Raw genomic sequence first — 27,123 nt, 5'->3', positions numbered from 1 at the left:
GTTTGGATGGTGGGATGCAAACTGGTGAAGGTGGTCAAAAGGTACAAACTTCCACTTAAAAATAACTCAAAAAATAACAACAACAATATGATGTTGATCATCATCGATGAGGAAAATGCTGTTAAGCTCAAGATCAGATACTTCTACATGCCTATTGGAATGGTTAATGTAAAATGTAACGGCAACACCAAGTGCCGGAGAGGATGTTGAGCAACTTGGATTTCACACATTGCTGGGAAGAATGTAAAATAGTACAGCCATTCTGGAAGAGTTTGGTAATTTCTTATAAAGCTAAATATAACTTACCAAATATCCCAATGATCATTACCTGCAGATGTTTTAAAGAGGAATAGACATTTACATTCACACAAAACCCTGTACGCAGATTTCATAGCATCATTATGATTTATAACAGCTGAAACCAGGAAACAACACAAATCTCTTTCACGAGTTTGAATGGCTAAACAAACTGGTATATCCAAACTGGTATGTATGTACTCACTAATAAAAAGAAAACTATTCTCAACTCAAATAATTAAGAGCAATTTGCCAAGTGACAAAAACACGAAATGCTTACATGGTCCCTATTAGTAAAACATAAATTTGTATAAATAAATACAATGGATTTATATAAAATGTATAAAATCCAATTATAAAAATGATTTCTATAACATTCATGAAATGACAAAATTAAACTGATGGAAAACAGGTCAAGTGTTTGCCGGAGGTAGGTTTAGATAGAGGATATGAGCCTAAAAAACGTTAGCACAGGGGAGTCTGTGGATGAAGCAGTTTTCCATTGTGGTTGTGGTTATGTGGATCTATATAAGGTAACAAAGCTTAGAAGTACAAACTTTAAAAAAATACATGTAAAATCTAATAGAATCCAAATAAGGTTAAGAGTTTCATTAACAGTATACTACCAATGTCATTTTTCTGGATTCAATAAAAAATGGTTTTATCAGATGTTTTTACTGGGAGTAGCTGGATAAAGAATACTAGGAAAGTCTATGGACTATTTTGCAATTTCTTGTAAGTTAAAGTAATTTCCAATTAAACATTTTATAAAAATAACTTTGAAGGTGGTTTTATAAAATATTTGGCCAGCCTCAGGCTGGTTTGGCTCAGTGGATAGAGTGTCCGCCTGCAGTCTGAAGGGTCCCAGGTTCGATTCTGGCCAAGGGCACATGCCCAGGTTTTGGGCTCGATCCCCAGTAGGGGGCGTGCAGGGGGCAGCCGATCAATGATTCTCTCTCACCACTGATGTTTCTCTCTCTCTCTCCCTGTCCCTTCCTCTCTGAAATCAATGAAAAATATAGTTAAAAGAAACGGAGCATGCTGAAGTTTGAGAACGATTGGTACAGATTCAAAATAAAAACAACCACCACCAGTGGTGTAGCAGTATGGTCTTTAAAAAACAAACAAAGCCGAAACCGGTTTGGCTCAGTGGATAGAGCGTCGGCCTGCGGACTGAAGGGTCCCGGGTTCGAATCCGGTCAAGGGCATGTACCTTGTTGCGGGCACATCCCCAGTGGGGGGTGTGCAGGAGGCAGCTGATCGATGTTTCTCTCTCATCGATGTTTCTAACTCTCTATCCCTCTCCCTTCCTCTCTGTAAAAAATCAATAAAATATATTTAAAAAAAAACACACAAAAAACCCCACTCAAACATTATCCCTTTTCATAGAACTTCTTTCCTTTGTAAGTTCTCTGACATTTGACTAAAAGTGCTCTAAATTTAGCATGTTCATAAAGCCTTAACTTCTATATGATTTTCAAACAATGGGATAGAATGCATCAATGAAATTGTCAAATATATGCAGTTCTCTTAAGGTTTGTTTCCAGTGTGAACTCTGACTCTCACTGAAGTCTTCTTTCTGGGTAGAGGCTTTCCCATGGTTACCCCATTTCTTTGTTTTTTTTTTATTGTTTTGTCTGTTTTTCATATTTCTACAAACTGGTGAACACACTGATGATTGATGACAATCCCTGATAATAAAGTCTGTCTTCCCACTGAAGGCTTTCCTCATCTCTGTATTCACAGAATTTGTCTCAATATACACTTTTCATACATATATTGTAGCTAGAAGGTTTTGCTGAGACATATAATGAAGCTGGAAAGGCATATTCACATTGGACGTATCAAAGTTTTTCCAACATGTTTTCACTGACAGAAAATGTGAGGTAAGGATCGCTCAAGGCATTTCCACAGTCACTGTCTTCACCAAGTTAATCTCCTGGGTAAATTCCTTCATCTCCTCAAGGCACACGTGTGACAACAGGCATTACCGTGTTTGCATTCTGATCTGCTAGAAACACCGATGTTTAATGCATGTCCCAGAAGGCATTCCATGGAAATTGCATTAATAGGTGTGTTGTTCTGCATGACTTCACTCACAGGTAATGACCTGTGACTCCCCGTGAAAGGAACTTCCAACTTGAATGAATCTACCCATTTCTCTCGTGTGCGTTTTCTGATGCTTTTGTGTGCGTTTTCTGATGTTTCACAAGGTGTGACAATTGGGAGAAGGCTTTCTCACAAAGGCTGCACTTGTAGGGTCTCTCTCCTGTGTGAGTTCTTTGGTGGACATTGAGGACTGACTTGGTGGCGAAGGCTTTCCCACATGCCTTGCACTCATAAGGCTTCTCTCCTGTGTGACTTCTCTGATGGGTCATGAGACCGTATCTGTGAGAATACTGTTTTCCACACTCACTACATACAAAGGGTGTCTTCCCTGTATGACATCGCTCATGTTGTCTGAGGCTAATCTTCTGGCTGAAGGCCTTCCCACACGCGTTGCATGCATAGGGTTTTTCTCCTGTGTGAGTTCGCTGATGTATAATGAGAGTGCACTTAGTGGTGAAGCCTTTTCCACACTCCTCACATATGTACAGTTTGTCTCCTGTATGAGTTCGCTGGTGTAGAGTGAGTTTGCGCTTCACGGTGAAGCCTTTGCCACACTCGCTGCATATGTAAGATTTTTCCCCGGTATGAGATCTTTGATGAACAATGAGATTACTCTTCACAGTGAAGTCTCTTCCACATTCATCACATACATAGGGTTTCTCTCCAGTGTGTGTTCGCCGATGCACAACAAGATAGTGCTGCATGGTGAAGCCTTTCCCACACTCACGGCACACGTAGGGTTTCTCCCCTGTGTGAGTTCGCTGATGCACAATTAGATTGCTCTTCACAGTGAAGCCTTTCCCACATTCGTTGCAAACATAAGGCTTCTCTCCACTATGTGTTCGCTGATGTGCAATCAGGTAGCGCTTCACGGTGAACCCTTTCCCACAGTCGTCGCATATATAGGATTTCTCTCCGGAATGGGTTTGCTGATGTCTGGTGAGACCAGGGTTCACGGGAGAGCCCTTTCTGTATTCGTTGGTTATACAGAGTTTGTCTTGTGTTTGAGTTTTCTGATGTTGAGTGAGAATGACGTCTCTGGAGGATTTCCATGAATCACACCCATGGCTTTTCTCCCCTGTATGAATGCCCCCATGATTAATGAGCTGAGATGTGCTGATGCAGGCTTTCTCACCTTGGATGCATGCTTGGGATTTCTCTATTTTATGAGTCTTCTGATGCTTCAAGACTTGTAATTCAGTGCTGATGTGTTTTTCACTTTTAGGGGTTTCCGTTCCAGTGTACACCTGTTCATGATTACCAGGTAGAAAGGATTTCTCATCTCCATGAAACTCAATGGGGTTCTTTACTTCATATCTTTGCTTCTGGTTAGTTAAACTTGATTTCAAAGCTTTCCTACATAATTCCAACATACGATTACGCATTATGGCTATATTGGTTCTGCTCAGATGAAAAGTATTTCTAAGTGCATTCCTTTCATTGCATTGTTGTATGAAACATTGGTTTTGAGAGTGCTCCTGCAGACAACTGTCAACGTTCCTGATTCCTAGGAAAGAGAGAATAACAAGTTTCTTAGAATAAAAGTGCTTAGTCCTGGCCAGTGTTTCTCAGTGGCTAGAGCATCAGCCTGTGCACTGAAGGGTTGCAGGTTTGCTTCCCAGTCAAGGGCTGGTACCTGGGTTGCAGGTTTAATCCCCAGCCCCAGTCGGGGTGCATGTGGGAGGCAACCAATCTATGTGTCTCTCCCACATCAATGTCTTTCTCTCTCTCTCTCTCTCCTTCCCTTCCTCCACTCTCTATAAATCATGGAAAAAAATATCCTCGGGTGAGCATTCACAAAAACAAATAAAACAATAAAAGTGCTTAAAAGATGATGTGGTAGGGACTGGCTCTTCATTGTCGACCATCCCATCCCATAAAGATGCAAGGTGAAAAAGTATCAGATCCAAGAAGAGAAAGAGTTCTTCTCTCGGGAGATCCATATGTGGAGGAGCCGTTTAGCTATCCTCAGACACCCTCAGAGCTGTGAGCCCTTCTTTTTTTTTTTTTTCTCTTTAAAAAAAAATATTTTTATTGATTTCACAGAGAAAGGGAGAGGGAGAGAGATAGAAACATCAATGATGATAATCATTGATTGGCTACCTCCTACACGCCCCACACGGAGGGTCAAGCCCACAACCTGGGCATGTGCCCTGACAGGGAATCGAACCGTGACCTCCTTGTTCATAGGTCAACGCTCAACCACTGATCCATGCAAGCGGGGCGAGCCCTTCTCTTAGTGACTAGAATATGATTCCAGGGCCACTCCCTGGCTGGCTGTCACTCACTCACCTGGACAGCTTCCTGTATAGATTTCATCCTCTCTTCGTGGTTCTTCTCCACGTTCCAACTTGGACAGAACATCGGGCTTGGCAGTGTGATACCCTGATCAGGAGAAATGACACAAGACATAGATACAGTGACGTGGATACGGTATAGTATGTGAAGATGGGAAAGAGTACAATTTCTCACATGCAAAGTAAAAGTTCTCTTTCAGGATAGAGATTATACCCCCTCTGTTTGGGGCCAGAGGGGAGACTGAAAATCTGCTGACTCTTCAGATGACCACAGTGGCTACAAAGCTTTCATCAAGGCCAGTGACAGGGCACCTCTCCGTGACACAGGGAGCTGTCCTCACCCAGTGAAACCAGATTGTTGTAGGTCTCCAACATCACGTCCCGGTACAGGTCCTTCTGAGCAGGGTCCAGGAGCTGCCACTCCTCCCAGCTGAACTCCACAGCCACGTCCTCCAGTGTTAGCAATTCCTGTAACAACACAGTCCTGTTTACTGCGATATCAACTCCCTTTACTAATATGGAAAATGCATGAGGACAGTTGTTCTAGTTTTTACCACAGAGCCTGCATCTATATACTTTTCTCAAATATATTTTAGTAAAAAACAAAATCCTATCTTTCTCTTTATATATATAGGTTAGCACATATTTCCAAATACTAATGTACAAATAACATCGGGACAAATAAAATATTCCTACATTACAACAAAACCCCACATCCAGAATTTACAAGACAAGTGTTTTTAATAAGTATAAAAAAAATAACAGAGCCCAAGCCGGTTTGGCTCAGTGGATAGAACGTCGGCCTGTGGACGGAAGGGTCCCAGGTTTGATTCCGGTCAAGGGCACATGCCTGGGTTGCAGGCTCAATCCCCATGGGGGGCATGCAGAAGGCAGCCAATCAATGATTCTCTCTCATCATTGATGTTTCTATCTCTCTCTCCTTCTCCCTCTCTGAAATCAATAAAAATATATTTTAAAAAATAATAAATAACAGAAATTATACAAGGTATGTCTAAAGCCAAATAGACCATTAAAGTTGATTAGGATGATTTTAGGGGGAAAAAACTTATAATAAAAAAACATACACACATACATATACTAATGGACAGATGAATAGTATATTCAGTACACTCTAGTGACCCAGAATATATAACTGAAGAAATAGCAGAAAATGCAGCAGAGGGAGAAGAAAATAAAAACATAAGGAAGAGGTTATTAAATATGAGCATAGCCTGGCCGATGGGTGAGTGTCGACCAATGAACTAGGAGGTCACGGTTCGATTCCTGGTCAGGGCACATGCCCGGGTTGCAGGCTGGATCCCCAGTAGGGGATGTGAAGGAGGCAGCCGATCAATGATTCTCTCTCATCATTGATATTTCTCTCACTCTCCCCTTCTCTCTGCCTCTCTCTGAAATAAATTTAGCAAAAGAGTATAGCATCAACAAATCTAACGTATGCCTACTTATAGTTTCTAAAGGAGAAAAGAGTAACGTAGAAGCAGTATTCAAAGATCTAAAAGCTGAAAGTTTTCAGTACTGATTAAACACTGCTAACCTCAGGTTCAGATATCCTAAGAAATTCCGAACAAAATGTCTATACCTAGACACATAAGACTGATACTATACTATAAAAAAGGCAAAGGAAAACTCTTAAAAGTATCCAGAGACAAAAGACAGTTTACCTAAAACAGAAACAATAGAAATCAAAGAATGGAATATTATCTTCAAAGTTCTGATTTTTGTATCCATAAGGCCAGACACAAAGGCCATTTGGTATTGAACACGTGACTCTTTCATGGAGCATTAGCTCCTCCCAGCCGCCATGTGATGGTGCACACGAGTATTGCCCATCAGGAAGTTCGCCTACACTTCGGCATCCAGAGTTGTTACTGAGGCTTCATGATAAATGCATGATTTATTGAATTACTGACCTCGTGGCTGGACTCAATCTCCAGGTCCTTCCCCTTCCTACAAGTCACACTGATGTCAAATGGCTCAAAGCTACAACCCTCAAATCACATGGTTGGTTTCTGGCATTGACAACCTCTATCCTGAGTCAGCTCATTAGCATAAACTATTAAGTGTGGTCCCAGTGCCCCAGAATGAATAACTCCCATCATACAAGTAATTCCAAAGATTTAGACATAACTTCCCAGGAATCAGAGACAAAAGTCAGGCCAATTCCTAATTACACACTAGCTTCTCACACCCCTGTGCAGTACCCTTCCCTTGAGCATGGGCTGGCTAGTAAATTTGTTTCTAAGAAAAGTATACAGCAAAAGTGATGAGATGGCACTCTTACAATTAGGCTATATATACATCCATCTTGCTGTGGGATCTGCTCTTTGATGATTTTGATGAAACAAGGTGGCATTTGGGGAGGCTCACATGGCAAGAAGTTAAGAGTGGTCACCCTAACTGGTTTGGCTCAGTGGATAAAGCGTCCGCCTGCGGACTCAAGGGTCCCAGGTTCGATTCCAGTCAAGGGCATGTACCTTGGTTGCAGGCACATCCCCAGTGGGAGGTGTGCAGGAGGCAGCTGATCGATGTTTCTCTCTCATTGATGTTTCTAACTCTCTGTTCCTCTCCCTTCCTCTCTGTAAAAAAATCAATAAAATATATTAAAAAAAATAAAAAAAGAGTGGTCTACCTCAGCAGACAGGAATAAACTGAGGATCTCGTTTGATCAGCCTTCCTGGAAATGAATTCTGCCAACAACCAAGCAAAATGAACTTAGAAGTGCCTTCTTCCCCACTTGAGTCTTCAGATCACACTTTACTCTGGCTTATGGCCTCATGAGAGACTAGAGCAAAGTATACAGCAGTGACATGCTTTAAAAAAAAAAAAGTTGATCTTTGTCCCTGGTTCCTGGGACACATGGGTCCTAAATGCTTAGAATCTCTAGAGATATAAGTATTTTTTAAAATGTTTTCATTGAGCCCTAACCAGTTTGGCTCTGTGGATAGAGCGTCAGCCTGCGGACTGAAGGGTCCCAGGTTCTATTCCGGTCAAGGGCATGTACCTTGGTTGTGGGCACATCCCCAGTAGGGGGTGTGCAGGAGGCAGCTGATCAATGTTTCTCTCACATCGATGCTTCTAACTCTCTATCCCTCTCCCTTCCTCTCTGTAAAAATCAATAAAATATATTAAAGAAATAAGTTTTCATTGATTTTTTAAAAATAGATTTTTATTGATTTCAGAGAGGGGAAGAGAGAGAGAAAGAAACATCAATGATGAAAAAGAATCATTGATCGGCTGCCTTCTGCATGCCCCACACTGGGGATCCAGTCCACAGCCCTGGCATGTGCCCTTGACCGGAATCGAACCCGGGACCCTTTAGTCCGCAGGCTGATGGCTCTACCCACTGAGCCAGACCAGCTAGGATTGATAAGTATTTTTTGTATGCTAATGACTCAAGGGGGCAGAAGGGTTTAGCTAGCTTTGGGATAGGGACTGGTTGCCAGAGGAACAAAACATTGATTAAAAGATTGGAATTTTCAGCCCCACCCCTAAAACCTACACTGAGGAGAGAGGGGCTGGATATTGAGTTCAAGCCTAATGGCCAATGATTTTATCAATGAAGCCCAACAAATGAGACCTCCATAAAACCCCAAACCATAGGTTTGGCAAGCTTCCAAGTTGGTGAACACATTGAGGTAATGAAAGAGTAGCACACCTCAGTACCTGGCCCTCTGCATCTCTTCCATGTCACTGTTCCTGACTTGTATCCTTTACAACAATCCTATAAATGTTAAGTAAAATGCTTTCTTGAATTCTGTGAGTTGTTCTGGAAAATTACCAAGCCTGAGGAAGGGCTTGTGGAAACCCCTGGTTTATAGCAGGTCATTTGGAAGTACAGGAGGCCCAGGACTTGGGGTTGGCATCTGAAATGAGGGGCATTCTTGCAGGTCTGAACCCTTAAATCTGTGTAATGTTATGGTTGCTGGCACGTCCCCAGTAGGGGGTGTGCAGGAGGCAGCTGATTGATGTTTCTCTCTCATCGATGCTTCTAACTCTCTATCCTTCTCCCTTTCTTTGTGTAAAAAATCAATAAAGTATATATATTAAAAAAAAAGAATATTGGGGACCTGACGTGCCTGCAACCATAATATCAATGTCAGAGAACTGGAGTGCAGTTATTTGGCGTCAGGAGGAAAAAAAGTTCCCATTTGGTGGGAGAAGTGTTGTGGGTAAAAACAACATGAAGCAGCTAGGCCATGCCAATATTACTGACACACAGAACGTGTGAGATAAAAAACCTGTGTTTGAAGTTGCTACGTTTTGGAATACTTTGTTAGGTACCTGTCTGGGAAAAACTTGCTTCTGTTTTCCTTTACACGCTAATGTGTGGGTTTTCTACACCAAGAAATTCTGGCGCTAACTGCCTGTAGTGCAGATGCCACAGGTTAAGGGCTCATTTCCACAAGAATGTCCCCACTTCAGACACCAATCCTAAGTAGTGGGTCTCCAAGAAACCCACTGTCTGATTGACTACAAATTGGAGGTTCTCATAACCTTTTTCTTGGGTTCCGTCATTTGCTAGCACAGCGCACAGAACTCAAGAGATATTAGAGGCAAAGTGACAGCTGATGTGACCCATAGAATCCACCACACCACACATTATGTTCCAATATTAGTCATTTAGAATGACCCCTAGAAACAGTGTTTCCTGATCTCACTTTGTCCTAATTTCGAATTTGAGTCTAAGTTAATTTATCCAGAACCCAATTATCCCAATTTATCTTTTATTTATTTTATTTATTTTTTATGATGGCCTTCTTTTTTTTTTAAAAAAAATATATTTTATTGATTTTTTTACAGAGAGGGAGAGGGATAGAGAGTTAGAAACATCGATGAGAGAGAAACATCGATCAGCTGCCTCCTGCACACCCCCTACTGGGGATGTGCCCGCAACCAAGGTACATGCCCTTGACCGGGATCAAACCCTTCAGTCCACAGGCCGGCGCTCTATCCACTGAGCCAAAAGGGCTAGTTGACTTTCTTTAATGTCACCACAAACCTGTAAGAAAACCAAGGAAAGGTAAAAGAAATAAAAAAAAATTACCTGGGCTCCCATCATTTTCTTCTGTGCTCAGGAAATACTGAGTTCCATGGATTCTATGTATGTTGTGTCCTCTGCATCTACCATAAAGTTCTTAGAATTAGAAATCTAGGTTTCCAGTTAAAGTTGTCCCCAGAAATTATGGTATCCAAGCTGAAGAGCCTCCTTTTTCTTCCTTCATTCCTTTACTTGATGCCTCTTACTATTGGGGAGCCAGGACCTGTGGGCTGAGGAGCAAATTGACATTGAGTGGACATTCCTCTGGGCCCAGATGTTGTCACTGTTACCATACACTTTGCTTAAAGAAAGGACCCCAATATTCTTTTTAAAAAAATACATATTTTGTTGATATTTTACAGAGAGGAAGGGAGAGGGATAGAGAGTTAGAAACATCGATGAGAGAGAAACAACGACCAGCTGCCTCCTGCACACCCCGTACTGGGGACGTGCCTGCAACCAAGGTACATGCCCTTGACCGGAATCGAACCTGGGACCCTTCAGTCCGCAGGCCAACGCTCTGTCCACTGAACCAAACCGGTCAGGGCAGGACCCCAATGTTCTGGTGTCCCAGAGGCTTTCACCCTCTCGGACAATGTCTGTAGTTAGACATATGTCACTTTGTCAGTTTCTTTCAAAACTAAACATACTCTTATAAGATCCAAAAAGCACATTCCTTGGTATTTACCAAAATGATATGAAAATTTATGTCTACTCAGAAATCTGATTATAGGTGTTTATAGCATCTTCAGACAATCAAATATTACTCAGCAATCAAAGGAAATTAGGTATCAAATAATAAAAAAACCAAGCAGAGCTGGTTCTTTGAAAACATAAACAAGATTGATGAACCTGTAGCCAGATTCATCCTGAAACAAAGAGAGAGGATTCAAATAAATAAAATCAGAAATGAAAGACAAGTAACAACTGACATCACAGAGATTCACAGGATTCTAAGAAAATATTATGAACAATTACATTGCAACAAGTTGGAAAACGTGGGCGAAATGGATAAATTCCTAGAAATATACAATCTTCCCAAAATGAATCAGGAAGAATCAGAAAATCTGAATAGACCAATTACAACTAATGAAATCAAAGCAGTAATTAAAAAATACCTCCCAGAAATCAAAGTCCTGGACCAGATGGCTTCACAGGTGAATTTAACCAAATATTTAAAGAAGACTAACACCTATCCTTCTCAAACTATTAAAAAAATTCAAGAGGAGAGAACACTTCCAAGCTCATTGTATTAGGCCAGCACTATCCTAATAACAAAACCAGGAAAAGACACTACAAAGAAAGAAAATTATAGGCCAGTATCTCTCATGAACATAGATGCTAAAACATCAACAAAATATTAGCAAATTGGATCCAGCAATACATTAAAAAGATCATACACCATGATCAACTGGGATTTATTCTAGGGATGCAAGGTTAGTACAATATTAGCAAATCAATAAAAGTGATACATCACATAAACATAATGAAGGATAAAAATCACATGATCATATCAATAGATGTAGAAAAAGCATTTGATAAAATCCAGCATCCATTTATGACAAAAACTCTCAGCAAAGTGGGAATAAAGGCATCAAAACTCAACATAATAAAGTCCATATATGACAAGCCCACAGCCAACATCATACTCAATGGGCAAAACTAAAAGTGTTTCCCTTAAGATCTGGAAGAAGATAGGGATGTCCACTTTCACCACTCTTACTCAATATGGTACTGGAAGTCCTAGCCACAGCAATCAGACAAGCAGAAATAAAAGGCATGCAAATTGGAAAAGAGGAAGTAAAACGGGCATTATTCACACATTGACATGATACTATATGTAGAAAACCCTAGCCCTAGCCAGTTTGGCTGAGTGGATAGAGTGTCGGCCTGTGGAATGAAGGGTCCCAGGTTTGATTCTGGCGAAGGGCACATGCCCGGGTTGCAGGCTCGATCCCCAGTGGGGCGCGTGCAGGAGGCAGCCAATCAATGATTCTGATGTTTCTATCTCTCTCTCCCTCTCCCTTCCTCTCTGAAATCAATAAAAGAAATATATTTTAAAAAAAGAAAACCCTAAATACTCCACCAAAAAATGACTAGAACTGATAAATGAATTCAGTAAGGTAGCAGGATGCAAAACTAATATTCAGAAATCAGTGGTATTTTTATAGCCCAAGAATGAACTATCAGAAAGAGAAATTAAGAAAACAATCCCACATACTACTGCAACAAGTAAAAATAAGGTACCTAGGAATAAATTTAACCAAGGAGGTAAATGACCTATACTTGGAAAATTATAGGATACTGAAGAAAGAAACTGAGGAAGGGACAAATAAGTGGAAACATTAGGAAAAATTAACATAATTAAAATGTCCATATTGCCCAAACCGGTTTGGCTCAGTGGATGGAGCATCGGCCTGCGGACTGAAGGGTCCCAGGTTTGATTCTGGTCAAGGGCATGTACCTTGGTTGCGGGCACATCCCCAGTGTGTGTGTGTGTGTGTGTGTGTGTGCACGCGCGCGCACGCAGGAGGCAGCTGATCAATGTTTCTCTCTCATTGATGTTTCTGGCTCTCTATCCCTCTCTCTTCCTCTCTGTAAAAAATAAAAAAAATATATTAAAAATAAATAAAATGTCCATACTACCCAAAGCAATATATAGATTCAACACAATTCCTATTAACATACCAATGGCATATCTCACAGATCTACAACAAATATTCCACGAATTTATATGGCCTCATAAAAGACCCCAATAGCCTTAGCAATCTTAAGAAGAATAAGGTTGGAGGTATCACACTACCTGGTATCAAACTATAATCTACTATAAGACCATAGTAATCAAAACAGCATGGTACGGGCATAAGAACAGGAATGCAGATCAATGTAACAGAATAGAGAGCCCAGAAATAACCCCACGCCTTTATGGTCAACTGATGTTTGACAAAGGAGGCAAAAACATACAATGGGGTAAAGACAGTCTAGTAATAAATGGTGTTGGGAAAATTGGACAGATACACGCAAAAAAAATGAAACTAGACTGCCAATGTACACCATATACAAGAATAAACTCAAAATGAATTAGTAAAGCCCCGCTTAGGCTCTCTCCCGTTGCTTCTTCTATCCTTAGCCCTTCCGTGGTTCGCTGTCTCCAGCTTTAACAAAGCTTTCTCCCAACAAAAACAAAACCCCTGCTCTTCACTTCACTCCAGGGTTTCCTCTTGAATTCTTTCCTGCCAGAAGCCAAGAACCCTTTTTGGTCCCAGTCCTGACTAGGGACTCGCCCCTCAGGCATCAATGGGACCCACAAGTTTTCAGGACGGACTCGCACCGGAAGGAGTGACCTGGCTGTGGGTTAACTGGGGGCGGGCATCCTTCCGGTCTGTTTCCGGGAATCCAGGTTTGAGCCAGAACCTAATGATTCTGGGGGGCCCTGACCTCTCCACGGTGACAACCCCACCCACCAGGCGTCTCTACGACTTGTCCTCTACCGAATGCCACATTAACCCCCAAACATGCCCCAGAAGCCAAAAGGGGCGCCCCCAAACCCGGCTTCTCTGCCGCTGAGCACTGCGTCCGCTGACAGACTTTCCGCCCCAGCTCTCGCCCGCTGAGTCCCACAAGCGGAGCGACCCACGTGGACCTCAAACCCGGAGAGTCGGGTTCCCGGTGGGTGATTTCTTCACCCTCTTAGTCCCCGCCTGCCTGCCCGAGGCCCCGTCACCAACGGCCAGATCCCTTCGTGACGGAATTCGAAAAAAAATCCCAACCGCAACGGCCCACACGCTCACACGTCACGAGCTCCGCAAACCGGGAATTCGCGCCCAGAGCCCGACTCCCCTGATCCCGAGCCCCGACTCCCCAGATCCATAGCCCCGACTCCCCAGATCCCGAGCCCCGACTCCCCTGATCCCGAGCCCCGACTCACCTGATCCCGAGCCCCTCCGGACCCCGCGGGCAGGGACGGAAGGCTGAGCCCAGGTCCGAAGCCACTTCCCATTCGCGGTTCCTAAGGACGCTCACCCGCAGGCACCAGGGAGTCCCGCGAGGACCGTCCAGCGACGCCGGACTTCCTAGTTCCAACTGTGGGCCCCGCTCTATGACGTACGTGGCCACGCCCACCCCGGCGTTTGTGACCGGAGCGGCCGTAACGGCTGTGGGGAGAAATCGCGATCATTCCCGGCCACCTCGACGCTGTTACCTCCTGGTTGGAGGGACGGTCAGCATTGCCGTGTATCTGTAAGAGTTTAGAGGCGGTGCCTTTCCGAGGCCGACGAGGCGCGCTCCGCCCGCTGGGGAACAAGGAAAGATGGCGGCGCCCTGTGTATCTGGGCACAGTGGGCGCGGCCATCTTAGACGAAGGCCGGTGTCCGTACGGCAGAGTAGGCTGAGGTCTCGGATGCTGGTAGAAGCCGAGACATCGGCGGAGAGGTAGTGGGCACAGAGTTGACAAAGGAGTGGCCATTTAAAGGCGGGTCCGCGGACAGGGCGGTTGTGTGTGGAGTGGATAAGGCATCTGTGGTTTAGAGGGAAGTAAGACCCATAAAAGGCGGCGCTCCATCAAAATGATACCCTCGTGGGAGCGGACACAGCTTCCTCTAGTGCAGAAAGGGACGAAGTGAAGGGGCAAATTGTGGACGTTTCCCTCCAGAAGTAAAGGATGATGGTGGGGCATTTGGGAATATTAAATTATGCGATGACACAATTATCATACCTTGCATAGTTTCCAACTAAAAAAGGGCACATTTTAAAACGTTATTTTTACGCAGGAGCGAGGGGTCTATAATTAGAGGATTTAAGTAGAACTTTTCAGAAGGCAACCTGGATCCACTTAAAATTTTTCATTTTCTTTGACCCAGCGATTCTAATTACAGCAGGTTATTTGCTAAAAAAACAACACCAAAACAACTTTTTTTTTAAAATTAGCCACAGCTGCTTTTGTAATTTAAAAAATGTAAAAACTTAAAAATAAAATGATAAATGAGTATCTTGGTAAATTATCAAATATCCATTTAGCATAACTGTGTATAGCAATTAAAAACAATATACAAAAAAAACCCAAAACACCCAACAATATACTACAGCCCTAACCAGTTTGGATCATTGGATAGAGCATTGGTCTGTGGACTGAAAGGTCCTGGGTTCGATTCTGGTCAGTTGGAGGCTTGGGGGCACAAGGGGGAGGCAACCAATCAGTGTCTCTATCACATGGTTTCTCTCTCTCCCTTCCTTCCACTCTATAAAATCAATGGAAAAATATTGTGTGAGGATTAACAAAAAAAAAAACACCACCACCAATATACAGTTGTCAGTATAAAAAAAAAAAAGATTTCAGAGGACAAAAAACAGATCAGTAAGACAGTATCTTACCTAATAATAGACAAACATGTAAATTGACCATAAATCCGCTATGCCCACAGCCAATCAGAGTGAGTATGCAAATTAGAAGGCCAAAGATGGCAGCTGCCCAACTGCGCCGGAGTGGCCAGGTGGGGCAGGATGCCTGCTGTAAGAGGGAGGGTGGGGGATGAAGGGATCTACAGAAGCGGAATGCCGCAGCAAAGACAAGATTGCAGACTCCGGAGTCTGCAGCAAAGACGAAGATGGCAGACTCTGGCTGGAGCGAAGGCCTGGGTCCCGGGTGCAGGAGGAAAACCAGTGCTGGAAGCCAAGGGAAGGAAGGCCTATTGCACGAATCTCTTCGTGCAACGGGCCGCTTGTCTATATAATAAAAGCCTAAGCGACCTTTAAGGCGGAACTACCAGAACGACTGGTCGCTATGATGCACACTGACCACCAGGGGGCAGACGCTCAATACAGGAGCTGCCCCCTGATGGTCAGTGTGTTCCCACAGGGGGAGCACCACTCAGCCAGAAGCCAGGCTCATGGCTGGCAAGTGCAGCAGCTGTGGCGGGAGCCTCTCCTACCTCCGCGGCAGCACTAAGGGGCAGTGAACCAAGCAGTAAGGAACAGCGAGGGGGCCCGGACTGCAAGAGGGCATAGGCCGAGCTGAGGGACCCCCTGCCCCCAGTGCATGAATTCTGTGTACTGGGCCTTTAGTGTATATTACTATGATCCTGTTATGACAAGTCATAAATGCTTGTCTTTTTGAAAATTGAAATAAAGCATTTACTTTGGATTAGTTTAGGATTTTGTACTCATGGGTAGAAAATATGAGTTTTCACATCCCAATTTTTGTGATTCTTCGTTGTAAACATATCTTTATAATAATTACATGTAATTTTAGTATTGTAAAAAGATGTTGATTTTAGAAAAGTTTTAGGACATTTGATGATGTTGGTGTTCATAATATGGTCAAAATAAAGTAGTATAATTTTTCATAAAAATATACTTTCATGCATTTAAAAATTTGGAAGAATATATTGTTAACAATGCTTGGCTCTTAGGTACAATTATGGGTGATTTAAAATGTGTTTGCTTATATGTTTTTTAATTTATATAAATTAATTTTTCATAATTTCTTAATAGTAAGAGTATAATTCAGTCCTATTCACCTGGTGTATCAAGCTCTGAAAGGCGAGTTGCTCAGCATCTCACCCTAAAGTGCTCAGGGCAGCAGAAGCAGCCCATTCTGGGACCCTGATTGAACAGTTTCAGGAATGAGTTGATGTGATGTTGCCATGGCAGCATGTGTAGGTTCCCAGGACCTGAAGTGGAAAGGAGGAGGGTTTGAGTGATGGAGCATTCATGTCTGATTCTTTGCTGTAGACTATCTGCTCCAAATCCATCCTCACACAGTGTGGGGGTGGTGATAGAAACACTAATCCAGGATTTAAGGCAGAGATGTTAAAATTTAAACATACATCAGAAGGCTCATTTTGCAAGCCCAGAGTCCTGGACTCTAGCAGACATTGCTGGTGGGGATGTAGTAAATTAGTACCGCCACTATGGTAAAGTTTGGCATTTCTTATAAAGTTAAACATTAACTTAGCATAAGACTCCTCGGTGCTTATCCCAGAAAAACAAAATTTGGTACATAAATGTTTATAACATCTTTATTCATAACAATGAAATGCTGGAAACAACCCAAACATCGATCAACAGTGAACAGATAAACAAACTATACACCCATAGAGAAAAATACTACTCAGTAACAAAAAAGGAAAACTGTTTACCTTGTATGCACCCAACAAAGTGGATGGATCTTAAGAGCAATTTGCTGAGTGGAGGGAAAACAGCCTATCTCAAAGGTTACATACATTCCATTTTAAGAGCATTTAGAAATGAGAAAATTAGAGCTATGGAGTGCTGATCAGTGGTGGCCATAGGTCAGGGTTGGGGGACAGTGTGTGTATAAAGGGGTAGCAGGTAGATGTATCTTTGTGTTGGCACAATTCTGCATCCTGATTGTGGCGGGATTTACAGATATCTATACATGTGATAAAATTTCTTAGACCTCAACACCAAAAAACAAAACAAAAAAAACTCACACAAATGAAAACATAAAAAAACTACTAAAATCCAAATAAGATCTGTAGTCTACTTAACAGCATTTTATTGGTTTTGATGTCATTTTATTGGTTTTGATTATGTATGATGGTCCTATTACTGAAGAGGCTGAGTAAAGGTACTCAGGAACTTTGTATGGTTTGTAATTCCCTGTGAGGCTAAAATTATTCCAAAACAAATTTCAGAAAGATCATATTTAAGATGTTTTCAAAACTTATAAACTTGGAATTATATTTATATTTCTTTTACTTCTGAAGTACATAGTACATTTAAAGAGATGAATTTAGAGCTCAAGAAATGCAAGAGCTAATCATAAAATGATACAAAGTGGACACAAAACACTCCTGCTTGTATATAACATTAAAATTTAATCAGTGTTGAGAACTGCCTACTTTAAATTTATGGAACCATTGAGTATATGGTTCAAGATATCCTGTCCCAGAATGGACATCAGGTATATAATAAATTTAGGCTTAGATTAGAAAACTCAAGTATACACCATTTCCACAAAGCTTTCTTCATGAATTCTGATATTTTGCTGAAGTCACTGTACATTGTGTTTTGAGCAGTTTTATTGCTGTATGAATTCATGAGAAATGATTAATTCTGCCATATTCTTCACCATCTAAAATTATTCTCCAGCATGAATATCAGGCAACTACTGAGGTTTAACTCTAGTCAAAGGCTTTCCCATGACCATCACGTTACTAGTATGTACGAGCTCACTGATGATCTATCGTGATCACTAATGAGAGAGTCTTTATTCCCACAGAAGGCTTTCCTAGTGTTCCTATTCATACGATTTATATTAGCATATACTTGTCAGACATGTCATTACCTAGAAATGTTTCCTCCAGACTCTGCATTTTTCTTACATATTAATTTTGACATACAGCGTGCGGTAATTTATCACCTAAGGCACTAGCACATTCTTTGCATTCATTAAATTTCACTCCTATGCAAATTCCACAATTTCCCATGAGTGAAAGTCTAGCAACAGGCTAAAGTACACTGACTATATTGAAGTATGCTAGGAGCACACTGCACTGAACTATCATGGTTTGACTTTGTCCCTTGCACGAGTTCACTTGTAAGGAATGAATTCAGACTCTGCAAAGGATTATGTATCTTGACTACACATTTTGTGTGTGTATTAATAAGGCTTGACAAATGAAAGGTTACCCCAATCATTGACTCCATAGAGTCTGTCTTTTATAAGTTCTTTCATATACAGTGTCTTTATTCCCTCATTACCTGAATTCATGTTGAAGGCTTTCTCAGATTAATTGCATATATACACTTTGTCTACTGTGTCACTTACCTGGTGGGTCATGAGATCAAGACTGAATAGTATTTTCTGCAGTCAGTACATATAAAAGAAGTCTATCTTGTGTGAAGTCTCTGACATTGTAAAAGGCATATTTTTTTCCCCCTGAAGGTGTGACCATATTCATTGCATTGTTAGGGTTTGTTCCCATTATGAGTTCTATGATGTACAAGGAGATTTCTCTTTGAAGAGAAGCCCTTCCCACATTCACTGCACACAAAAGGTTTCTCTCCTGTGTGAGTTCGTTGATGGACGATTAGACGACTTTTCACAGGAAAGCCTTTCCCGCATTCATTGCATTCATAAGGTTTCTCTCCAGCATGGATTTGCTGATGTAAAATGAGCTCAGTTTCCATGGCAAAGCCTTTTCCACATTCACCACACCTATAGGATTTCTCTCCTGTATGAATTTGCTGATGTATGACGAGATAGCGTTTCATGGTAAAGCCTTTTCCACATTCACTGCACGGAAAGGGTTTCTCCCCAGTATGAGTCCGCTGATGTACCGTAAGGTTGCTCTTAAAGGCAAAACCTTTTCCACATTTATTGCATATATAGGGTTTCTCTCCAGTATGAGTTCGCTGGTGTAACATCAGCCCACTATTCACGATGAATCCTTTCCCACATTCACTGCATCTGTATGGTTTCTCTCCAGTATGTGTTCGCTGATGTACGACCAGCCGACTCTTCAAAGGGAAGCCTTTCCCACACTCACTGCAGGTGTAGGGTTTCTCTCCAGTATGCGTTCGCTGATGTATGATAAGCATGCTCTTCACAGTGAAGCCTTTTCCACATTCGTCACATACATAGGATTTCTCTACTGTATGATTTCTCTGATGCACAATGAGGTTACTCTTCCTGGTAAAGCCTTTTCCACATTCACTGCACACATAGGGTTTCTCTCCAGTGTGAGTTCGCTGGTGTTCAATGAGACGGTTCTTCATGGTGAATCCTTTCCCACACTGATTGCATACGTATGGTTTCTCTCCTGTATGATTTCGTTGATGTATGAGGACATAGTGCTTCGTGGTGAAAGCTTTCCCACAGTCACTGCAGGTGTAGGGTTTCTCTCCGGTATGAGTTCGCTGATGTATGATGAGCTTGCTTTTCCCAGTGAAGCCTTTCCCACATTCACCACAGACGTAGCCTTTCTCTCCAGTATGATTTTGTTGATGTACAATGAGATTACGCTTCCCTGGGAAGCCTTTTCCACATTCATTGCATACATAGGGTTTCTCTCCAGTGTGAGTTCGCTGGTGTTCAATCAGACGGCACTTCATGGTGAAGACTTTGCCACAGTCACTGCATATAAAGGATTTCTCTCTTTCATGAATTTTCTGATGTTCATTGAGCCTGGACTTTCTGGAGAATACTTTTGCACACAAACTACATCTATAAGGTTTCTCTCCTGTGTGAACTCTCTCGTGATCAGTGAGCTGAGACTTCTTAACAAAGCTTTTTCCACATTCACTGCACACGTGGGCTTTCTCTATCTCCTGAGTTCTCTGATGCTTAATGACCTGGGACTTATTGCTAATGGGTTTTGCACTGACAGGGAATTTAACTGCAAGATGAAAATCATGTTTGCCATGCCGAAATGATTTTCTATCTCCATTCAACTTAGCAGAGTTCTTAGTTTCATAGCTTTTAGTCTGTTTGACTAAACTTAAATTTGATTTCAGAGTTTTCATGTAGAAGTCAAACACATCATGATTTTGCCTGAAAGGAAAATGCCTTTTGCTTTGAGGAACAATATTTCCAAATGTATCTTGTCTGTGCTTTTGTTCCATACCTTTCAACATTCTTTGATTTTCCCAGTGACCCTGGAGATAATTATCAATTTTGCCAGTGTCTAGGAAAGAAAACAATGAATCTTTTTATAATCTTGTTTGGAATTAAACTTTTTATTTTTAAACTTTTATTTTATTTTCCTTGGTGTTGTTGTTGTTGTTGTTTTTAATGGCACTTTAGTGACAACACTATGATAACACTGTAAAAATACACCATGTGTAAATGTTCCTTATTTTTTACACATCGGTAAAAACACAATAATACAAACAAAAAGGAAAAAGCAGTATACCACTAAGGTAGTTGACAATTTATGTAGATTTAGCTGCTTTGGACCTTTAAAAACATGTAGAAAGAGTAAAATACAAACAAGTCATTTTTTTCACAGCAAAGGACAAGGTTTGGAGGAATACCTTTCCACAGAACTTAGGAAGATGCAGATCCCAGAGGTGGAAGAGAAAACTAATCTAGATGATGAGTTTGTTCAGACCAAAATTACTTATTGAATGGCCTCCTGTACCAGATACTATGCTGGTGTTTGGAATATATATAAAATAGGCCTTACTTTCACTGATCTTAAATCTAGTTAGGGAAAACCGAAAAGGAAAGGAAAGAAAAAAGAAAAGTAAGGAGTTGGAGATTATTAAACATGGATTAAAGGAGCAATGGAGATCGTGGAAATTGGAGGAAATCAGGATATATTTGCATAGAGCAGCGGTTCTCAACCTGTGGGTCGCGACCCCTTTGGGGGTCGAACGACCCTTTCACAGGGGTCGCCTAAGACCATCGGAAAACACAGATATTTACATTACGATTCATAACAGTAGCAAAATTACAGTTATGAAGTAGCAACGAAAATAATGTTATGGTTGGGGGCCACCACAACATGAGGAACTGTATTAAAGGGTCGCGGCGTTAGGAAGGTTGAGAACCACTGGCATAGAGAAATGACAGCTGAATGATGGGTTCCATGGGAGAGTGGTTCATGAAAGTGAAGAATCCAGTATTACTCTGCTAACTTGACTTGAGCCACTGGGTATGTAGAAACATCTTAAATCAAGATGAGGACTATTACTAAAATCCAGAATGTGCAGGAAAAAAGTATGCATTGTGGAACATAACATATCAAATGATTACATGTGACTATAAACTATCAGATGATTATAGTCATCAAGATCTGTTTGGAGATATAAGTGGAGTTAAAAATGTGGAGATAGCCCTAGCTGGTTTTGCTCGGTGGATAGAGCATCGGCCTGCGGACTAAAGGGTCCTGATTTCAACTCCAATCAAGGGCACATGCCCAGGTTGTGGGCTCGATTCCCAATGGAGGATGAAGCCAATCTATGATTCTCTCTCATCACTGATTTTTCTATCTCTCCCTCTCCCTTCCCTCTCTGAAATCAATAAAAAAATATTTTTTAAAAATGTGGAGAGCCTGGCCGGCGTGGCTCAGCATTGACCTATGAACCAGGAGGCCACAGTTCGATTCCCGGTCGGGGCACATGCCCGGGGTTGCGGGCTTGATCCCTAGTGGGACGTGCAGGAGGCAGCCAATCAATGATTCTCTCTCATCATTAATGTTTCTCTTTCTCCTTCTCCCTTCCTCTCTGAGATGAATAAAAATATATTTTAAAAAATGTGGAGATAATCAACATATACTGATATTCAAGACGAGAAAACTGGCTCATATGTTGGGAGGACATGTAATATGAAAGATAAAGGTACAAACCAAGATTTTAGACATTCCAACATTTAGGGTTTTAGTCCACTTAGAGGCACCAAATTCTGACTATGGAGTCAGATAAAATACATACGGGGGTGTAAAGAATATATTTATTACCTAGCAAGTAAGACTGTAAGGTCTTCAGAATTTGGACTAAAGTGAACTGAGACAGACTCTTACATCATAATCCTGTTCCTAAATTTGCCCTTCTCTAGACCACCAAGCAAGAACCACCACCAAGAAACATTGAGTGGAACTCATATAATCACCACTCCAGCCTTTAGCCTAGCTGTGTCATGTTATCGTATGTCCCACTGATAACAAAATAGGACAACAATGATTGTTAGGAAATTTTGCAGCTGGCCAGTGTACCTCACAGTCATCTTCAGAAGCTACAGTGCTACATGGATATGGCAACTGTCACCTTTTTTCAATCACATTCAGCATTCAGTACTAAAGTCATATCCAAAATTTTCCCATTTTAATGTCCCTGATATATTTGTTCCCTCACTTGCCACCAGCATCTACTTCAGTAATTCTATATTTATGTCTCATTGGCAACAGTTAGGTTGTACTAAAGGACCAACTTCCTCCTTGAAGATCTAGGTTGTGTTAGTTTTATCTTCAATATTTCTTAGAACGCCTGCTTGTTCCTTATTATTGCTATACTACTAAAATCAGGTAAAAGGAAAGACAATGTAGAGTTACAAAAATACAAAACTAACCAACTCTCCACCATGCTACTTCAACTAATAAAATCCAGTCAGTCATCCTGGCTGCCTCCTGCAAGCCCCCACCCACTGGGGATCGAACCCACAACCCGGGCATGTGCCCTTGACTGGAATCGAACCTGGGACCATTCAGTTCGCAGGCCGGCACTCTATCCACACTCTATCCACTGAGCCAAACCGGCTAGGGCCATCCTGGCAATAAGTGTACATCTACATGAATACTCCATTTATCCAGGTTTCCACTCCACTCTTTTCCCTGCAGAGAGCTTCTAACAGTGGCTTTTATTTGCCCAACTTTAGGCCACTCTTTTGATAGTCAACTCCATGGCCTAGCATGTTTCCTCATGTGTTTCATGCCTTTATAACTAATTCATATCATCTTCCTAATTAAAAATGTAGACATACCTTGTACATAGGGTGAACTTGGCGGGTACCTGAGCACTGCTATTGTGAGTTCTCCATGGTGATAGCAGCCAGTCCTTGTAGCCAACTGGCCTGGGAGTAAATCTCTCCCGTTGATGTGTCAACAACAATCAAGGCTCAACTATAAGAGGAGAGTTCACACAGCCCACATAGGGGGCAAACTTGAAGTGACCGGCTAATGTGACTGGGGAGGCTGCACCACTGGGTCCTACAGGGCACCTACTACATAAGGCCACTCTACCAAGACAGGAGATGCAGCAGTTCTACGAATACACAGAAACAAACATAGGGAGGCTGCCAAAATGAGGAGACCAAGAAACAGGTCCTAAATGAAAGAACAGAACAAAATTCTAGAAAAAGAACTAAACAAAATGGAGATAGGCAATCTGCCAGATGTAGAGTTCAAAACACTGGTTATAAGGATGCTCAATGAACTTACAGGAAGAGTAGACGAACTTATTGAAAACTTTAGCAAAGAGATGGGAAATACAAAAATGGAGGTAGAAAACAAGAAAAAACAAAAAACAGTGAGAAATGAAGTGGGAATTTCATAGCCAGGGAGGTAGAACAGAGAGAGACACGGTGACAGGGTACAAAGAAGGAGTAGTTCATAGAATCCAAGGAAGGAGAAATCTAGACAAACAAAAATCAAGATGTTAGATAAAATAAGCGAGGATCAGTTCTCAGAGAAAAGAGGGAAAAAAGGTTTATGTCCCTTTGAAGACCTAAAGAAAAGTTCTGCTAAGGGGAGGGATATGGGGGCACTGTTTCTGTATCCTCAAACCGCCCCCACCCCAGCCTTCTCTGACTAGAATATGACTTCTGTAGTAACCCATGAGGGGAAGCAGATTTTGCCATTTAAATATTGATTATTTTAAGCTGGCTATCCTATATAATAAAATCCTCATATGCAAATCGACTGAACAGCAGAATGACTGATCACTATGATGCGCATTGACCACCAGGGGGCAGACGCTCAATGCAGGAGCTGCCCCCTGGAGGTCAGTGGACTCCCACAAGGGGAGCACCGCTCAGCCAGAAGCTGGTGAGCACAGGGCAGTGGCAGGAGCCTCTCCTGCCTTCGCAGCAACACTAAGGACCCCTCGGGGGATGTCTGACTGCGGGGAGGGGGCCTAAGCCGGCAGGCAGACATCCCCTGAGGGGTCCTGGACTGTGAGAGGTTGTGGGCTGGGCTGAGGGACCCCCAACCCCCAGTGCACAAATGTTGTGCACCGGGCCTCTAGTTTTTAAGAAAAGAAAGACACAAGAAAAAGCTTTGACATTGGTCCTCACTGCCTGTAAGAGTTTAGATAGAGTGCTTACTCCAGGAAGGGAGATACCATCATAGACAACTACAGTTTAATACAAGCTAGGTGTGATAGACAGGGAGGAACCTAGCAAGGACCCTCCCCCTTTTTTAATTGTCTAAAGTTTTACATATGTCTCCTTTTTCCCTGATTGACACCCCGCCCTCAGTCATTCTCACCCCGGGCAAGCCCCCATTGCCCCAGTGTCTGTGTCCATTGGTTATGCTAATACGCATGCATACAAGTCCTTTGGTTGCTCTCTAATCCCCACCCCCCCACTTGTCTCTGGATCTATTTTTGGTAAGGCCCTTTTAATCCAACTCCTCTCGGGGTCCCATTGTTGAAGATGGTCCAGCAAACATTTATTTACCAAATATTGGCTTTGTCATCTCCATGTGGATTGACTATAGGAGACTATGAAGCCCCAAATCACAACCCTGCCCACCTCATTATCCTTACCTCAGTTGCCTGATTTGTCCTTGGGCCCCATATTCTTATAGAGCCCCTGGTATGTACATACATAACAAATTTGGTTATTGCCTCCTTTTAATCTGTTTCATGTCAATTTGATTATTAGCCTGGCCAGAAGAACTTAGAAGGGTAAAAGGAAAATGATTTTCCTCCCCCACACCTGCCTTGTTGGTTCACACCTACTCACCTCTATGGAGTTCATCCTCTATGGTCCATGGTTCTTCCCCTTGTTCCAACTTGGAGAGAGCATCTGGTTTGCTGACTTGATACCCTGTTCACAGGAAACGACAGAAGACTTGGGTTGGGAGAATGTTATGTTTAAGGGACTAGACAGGTCGCACATGTCAGAGACTTTACTCTCAGGAGAGGGCGCATGTGACACTGTGATATACTGTATGTCTGGTCTTGTTCAGCTTCTGGCACAGAGCTCCTAAAGCCCTTGTAATTTCCTAAGTCAGTGGTCAGCAAACTGCGGCTCGTGAGCCACATGCGGCTCTTTGGCCCCTTGAATGTGGCTCTTCCACAATGCCACGTGCGGGCGCGCATGTACAGTGCGATTAAAACTTCGTGGCCCATGCGCAGAAGTCGGTTTTCGGCTCTCAAAAGAAATTTCAGTCGTTGTACTGTTGATATTTGGCTCTGTTGACTAATGAGTTTGCCGATCACTACCCTAAGTGAACAGCATACTAGGGACATCTTTTCCGATAGTGTAAGTTCCCATCCCTAACACTGGAACTGCTAACCCCCCTGGGCTCTTCGGAGTGATGAGTGCCTTCTGTGTGATAAGGAGGTGACTGGTGGCTGGAGGCTGTAGATTGCTTCAGGGTGGGACTGATCCGTGAAGGCAAAGACGTGACTCGAGGGCTGGAACCTTCAACTCCAACCCTTCCCCTCACTATGGAGAGGGAGAGGGCTGGAGAGAGAATGAATCACCAATGGCCAAGAATTTAAGCAAGCATGCTTACGTCATGGACTTTCCCTAAAAATCCCTAAGTAACTGGGTGGGAGAGCTACCAGCTTGATGACCACACTGAGATTCTGGGAGGGTGGCATGCCTGGAGAGCGCATGGAAGGTCCACACCCCTTAATCCACACTTTGCCCTAAATATCTCTTCCATTTGGCTATTCCTAAGTGTGTTTTTTTTTTTTTAACTTTATAATAAACTGATAATGGTAGTAAGTGCCTTCCTGAGTCCTAGGAGCCATTCTAGTGAACTATTAAACCTGAGTTGGCACAGGACGTTGTTGGAACACCAAAGTTACAGCCAAGTTGGACAGGTTTATAGCCAAGATGTACCCTGGGTACATAATACTTCTGACTGGCATCTGAAGTGAGGGTGGTCCTGTGGTATGAGCCCTTAAACCTGTGGAGTCTGATGCTGCCTCTGGGTATTAGTGTCAAAACAGAACTGAACTGAGCTGCAGGACAGCCAGCTGGTACTTGGAGAGGTGGATTACTGCCGGTGTAGGAACCCCCCCCACACACAGCTGGTGTCAGTTGTGTTGGCAGAGCTCACAGTGTGTTACATGCTTTTGTGCGGAGCCAGAGACGGCACTGAGAACTGCCCTTCGGAGCACTGCAGTGACTCCCAAGTATAAGCAGCTGGGAGAGGAAAGGCCACTGACTGGGCGCCCTCTGACTGACACGGGGGAGCTGGCCTCACCCACTGACACCAGGTGGCTGTAGGTCTCCATCATCACGTCCCTGAACAGGATCTTCTGCTCGGGGCCCAGGAGCTGCCACTCCTCCCAGGTGAAGTCCACGGCCACATCCTCCAGTGTCAGCGGTTCCTGTAACAACACGGTCCTGTTTACTAGGGAGCGTTTTTCTTTTACTGGCCATAAATAATCTAAAGGAAGTTGTCCTGTTCATATTAATTATACGTTTGACACCAATTATAATGTGTGGTTAAAAATTTTTTTTAAAATTTACATTAGAGAGAGAGAGAGAAGGAGGAGGAGGAGGAGGAGGAGGAGAAAAAGAGAGAGAAAGAAGGAGAGAGGGAGAGAGATCAAGATCAATTTGTTGTTCCACTTATTTATGCATTTATCGGTTGCTTCTTCTATGTTCCCTTACAGGGGATCAAACCCACAACCTTGGCATATTGGGATGATGCTCTA

The 27,123-nt window shown here is 42.5% G+C and overlaps 2 protein-coding genes across 3 annotated transcripts in view; both read right to left on the bottom strand.

Moving 5' to 3' along the window:
* On the bottom strand, nucleotides 1-13,810 carry ZNF614 (zinc finger protein 614). The gene is made up of 5 exons (XM_079799639.1): nucleotides 13,691-13,810; nucleotides 9,769-9,992; nucleotides 5,045-5,171; nucleotides 4,699-4,791; nucleotides 1-3,913 (listed from the first exon to the last, which is right to left on the bottom strand). Exons 2-5 carry the CDS (start codon nucleotides 9,781-9,783, stop codon nucleotides 2,448-2,450), a joined length of 1,701 nt encoding a protein of 566 aa, XP_079655765.1. The 5' UTR covers nucleotides 9,784-9,992; nucleotides 13,691-13,810; the 3' UTR covers nucleotides 1-2,447.
* Nucleotides 13,811-16,817: 3,007 nt separating this feature from the next.
* Nucleotides 16,818-27,123, bottom strand: part of LOC307115916 (uncharacterized protein) — a 44,010-nt gene continuing 33,704 nt past the window's right edge. For both annotated transcript variants that reach the window (XM_079799464.1, XM_079799465.1), the window contains 3 exons: nucleotides 26,667-26,793; nucleotides 25,190-25,273; nucleotides 16,818-20,411 (listed from right to left, as the gene is read on the bottom strand). In XM_079799464.1, the coding sequence (XP_079655590.1) occupies nucleotides 18,694-20,411; nucleotides 25,190-25,273; nucleotides 26,667-26,793 (1,929 nt within the window). In that variant the 3' untranslated portion in view covers nucleotides 16,818-18,693. The remainder of the gene's footprint in view (nucleotides 20,412-25,189; nucleotides 25,274-26,666; nucleotides 26,794-27,123) is intronic.

Source organism: Cnephaeus nilssonii, assembly GCF_951640355.1.
Source record: "Cnephaeus nilssonii genome assembly, chromosome: 20".
NCBI lineage: Eukaryota > Metazoa > Chordata > Mammalia > Chiroptera > Vespertilionidae > Cnephaeus > Cnephaeus nilssonii.
This window is presented reverse-complemented; position numbering and strand designations above follow the sequence as displayed.

What these genes read in the sequence shown, in the direction of transcription:
- ZNF614 (XM_079799639.1), bottom strand. An exon ending in CAACAATCTGGTTTCACTGG is followed by an intron (nt 4,792 to 5,044) that starts GTGAGGACAGCT and finishes TCTCCTGATCAG; the next exon opens with GGTATCACACTGCCAAGCCC. An exon ending in CTATACAGGAAGCTGTCCAG is followed by an intron (nt 3,914 to 4,698) that starts GTGAGTGAGTGA and finishes TCTCTTTCCTAG; the next exon opens with GAATCAGGAACGTTGACAGT.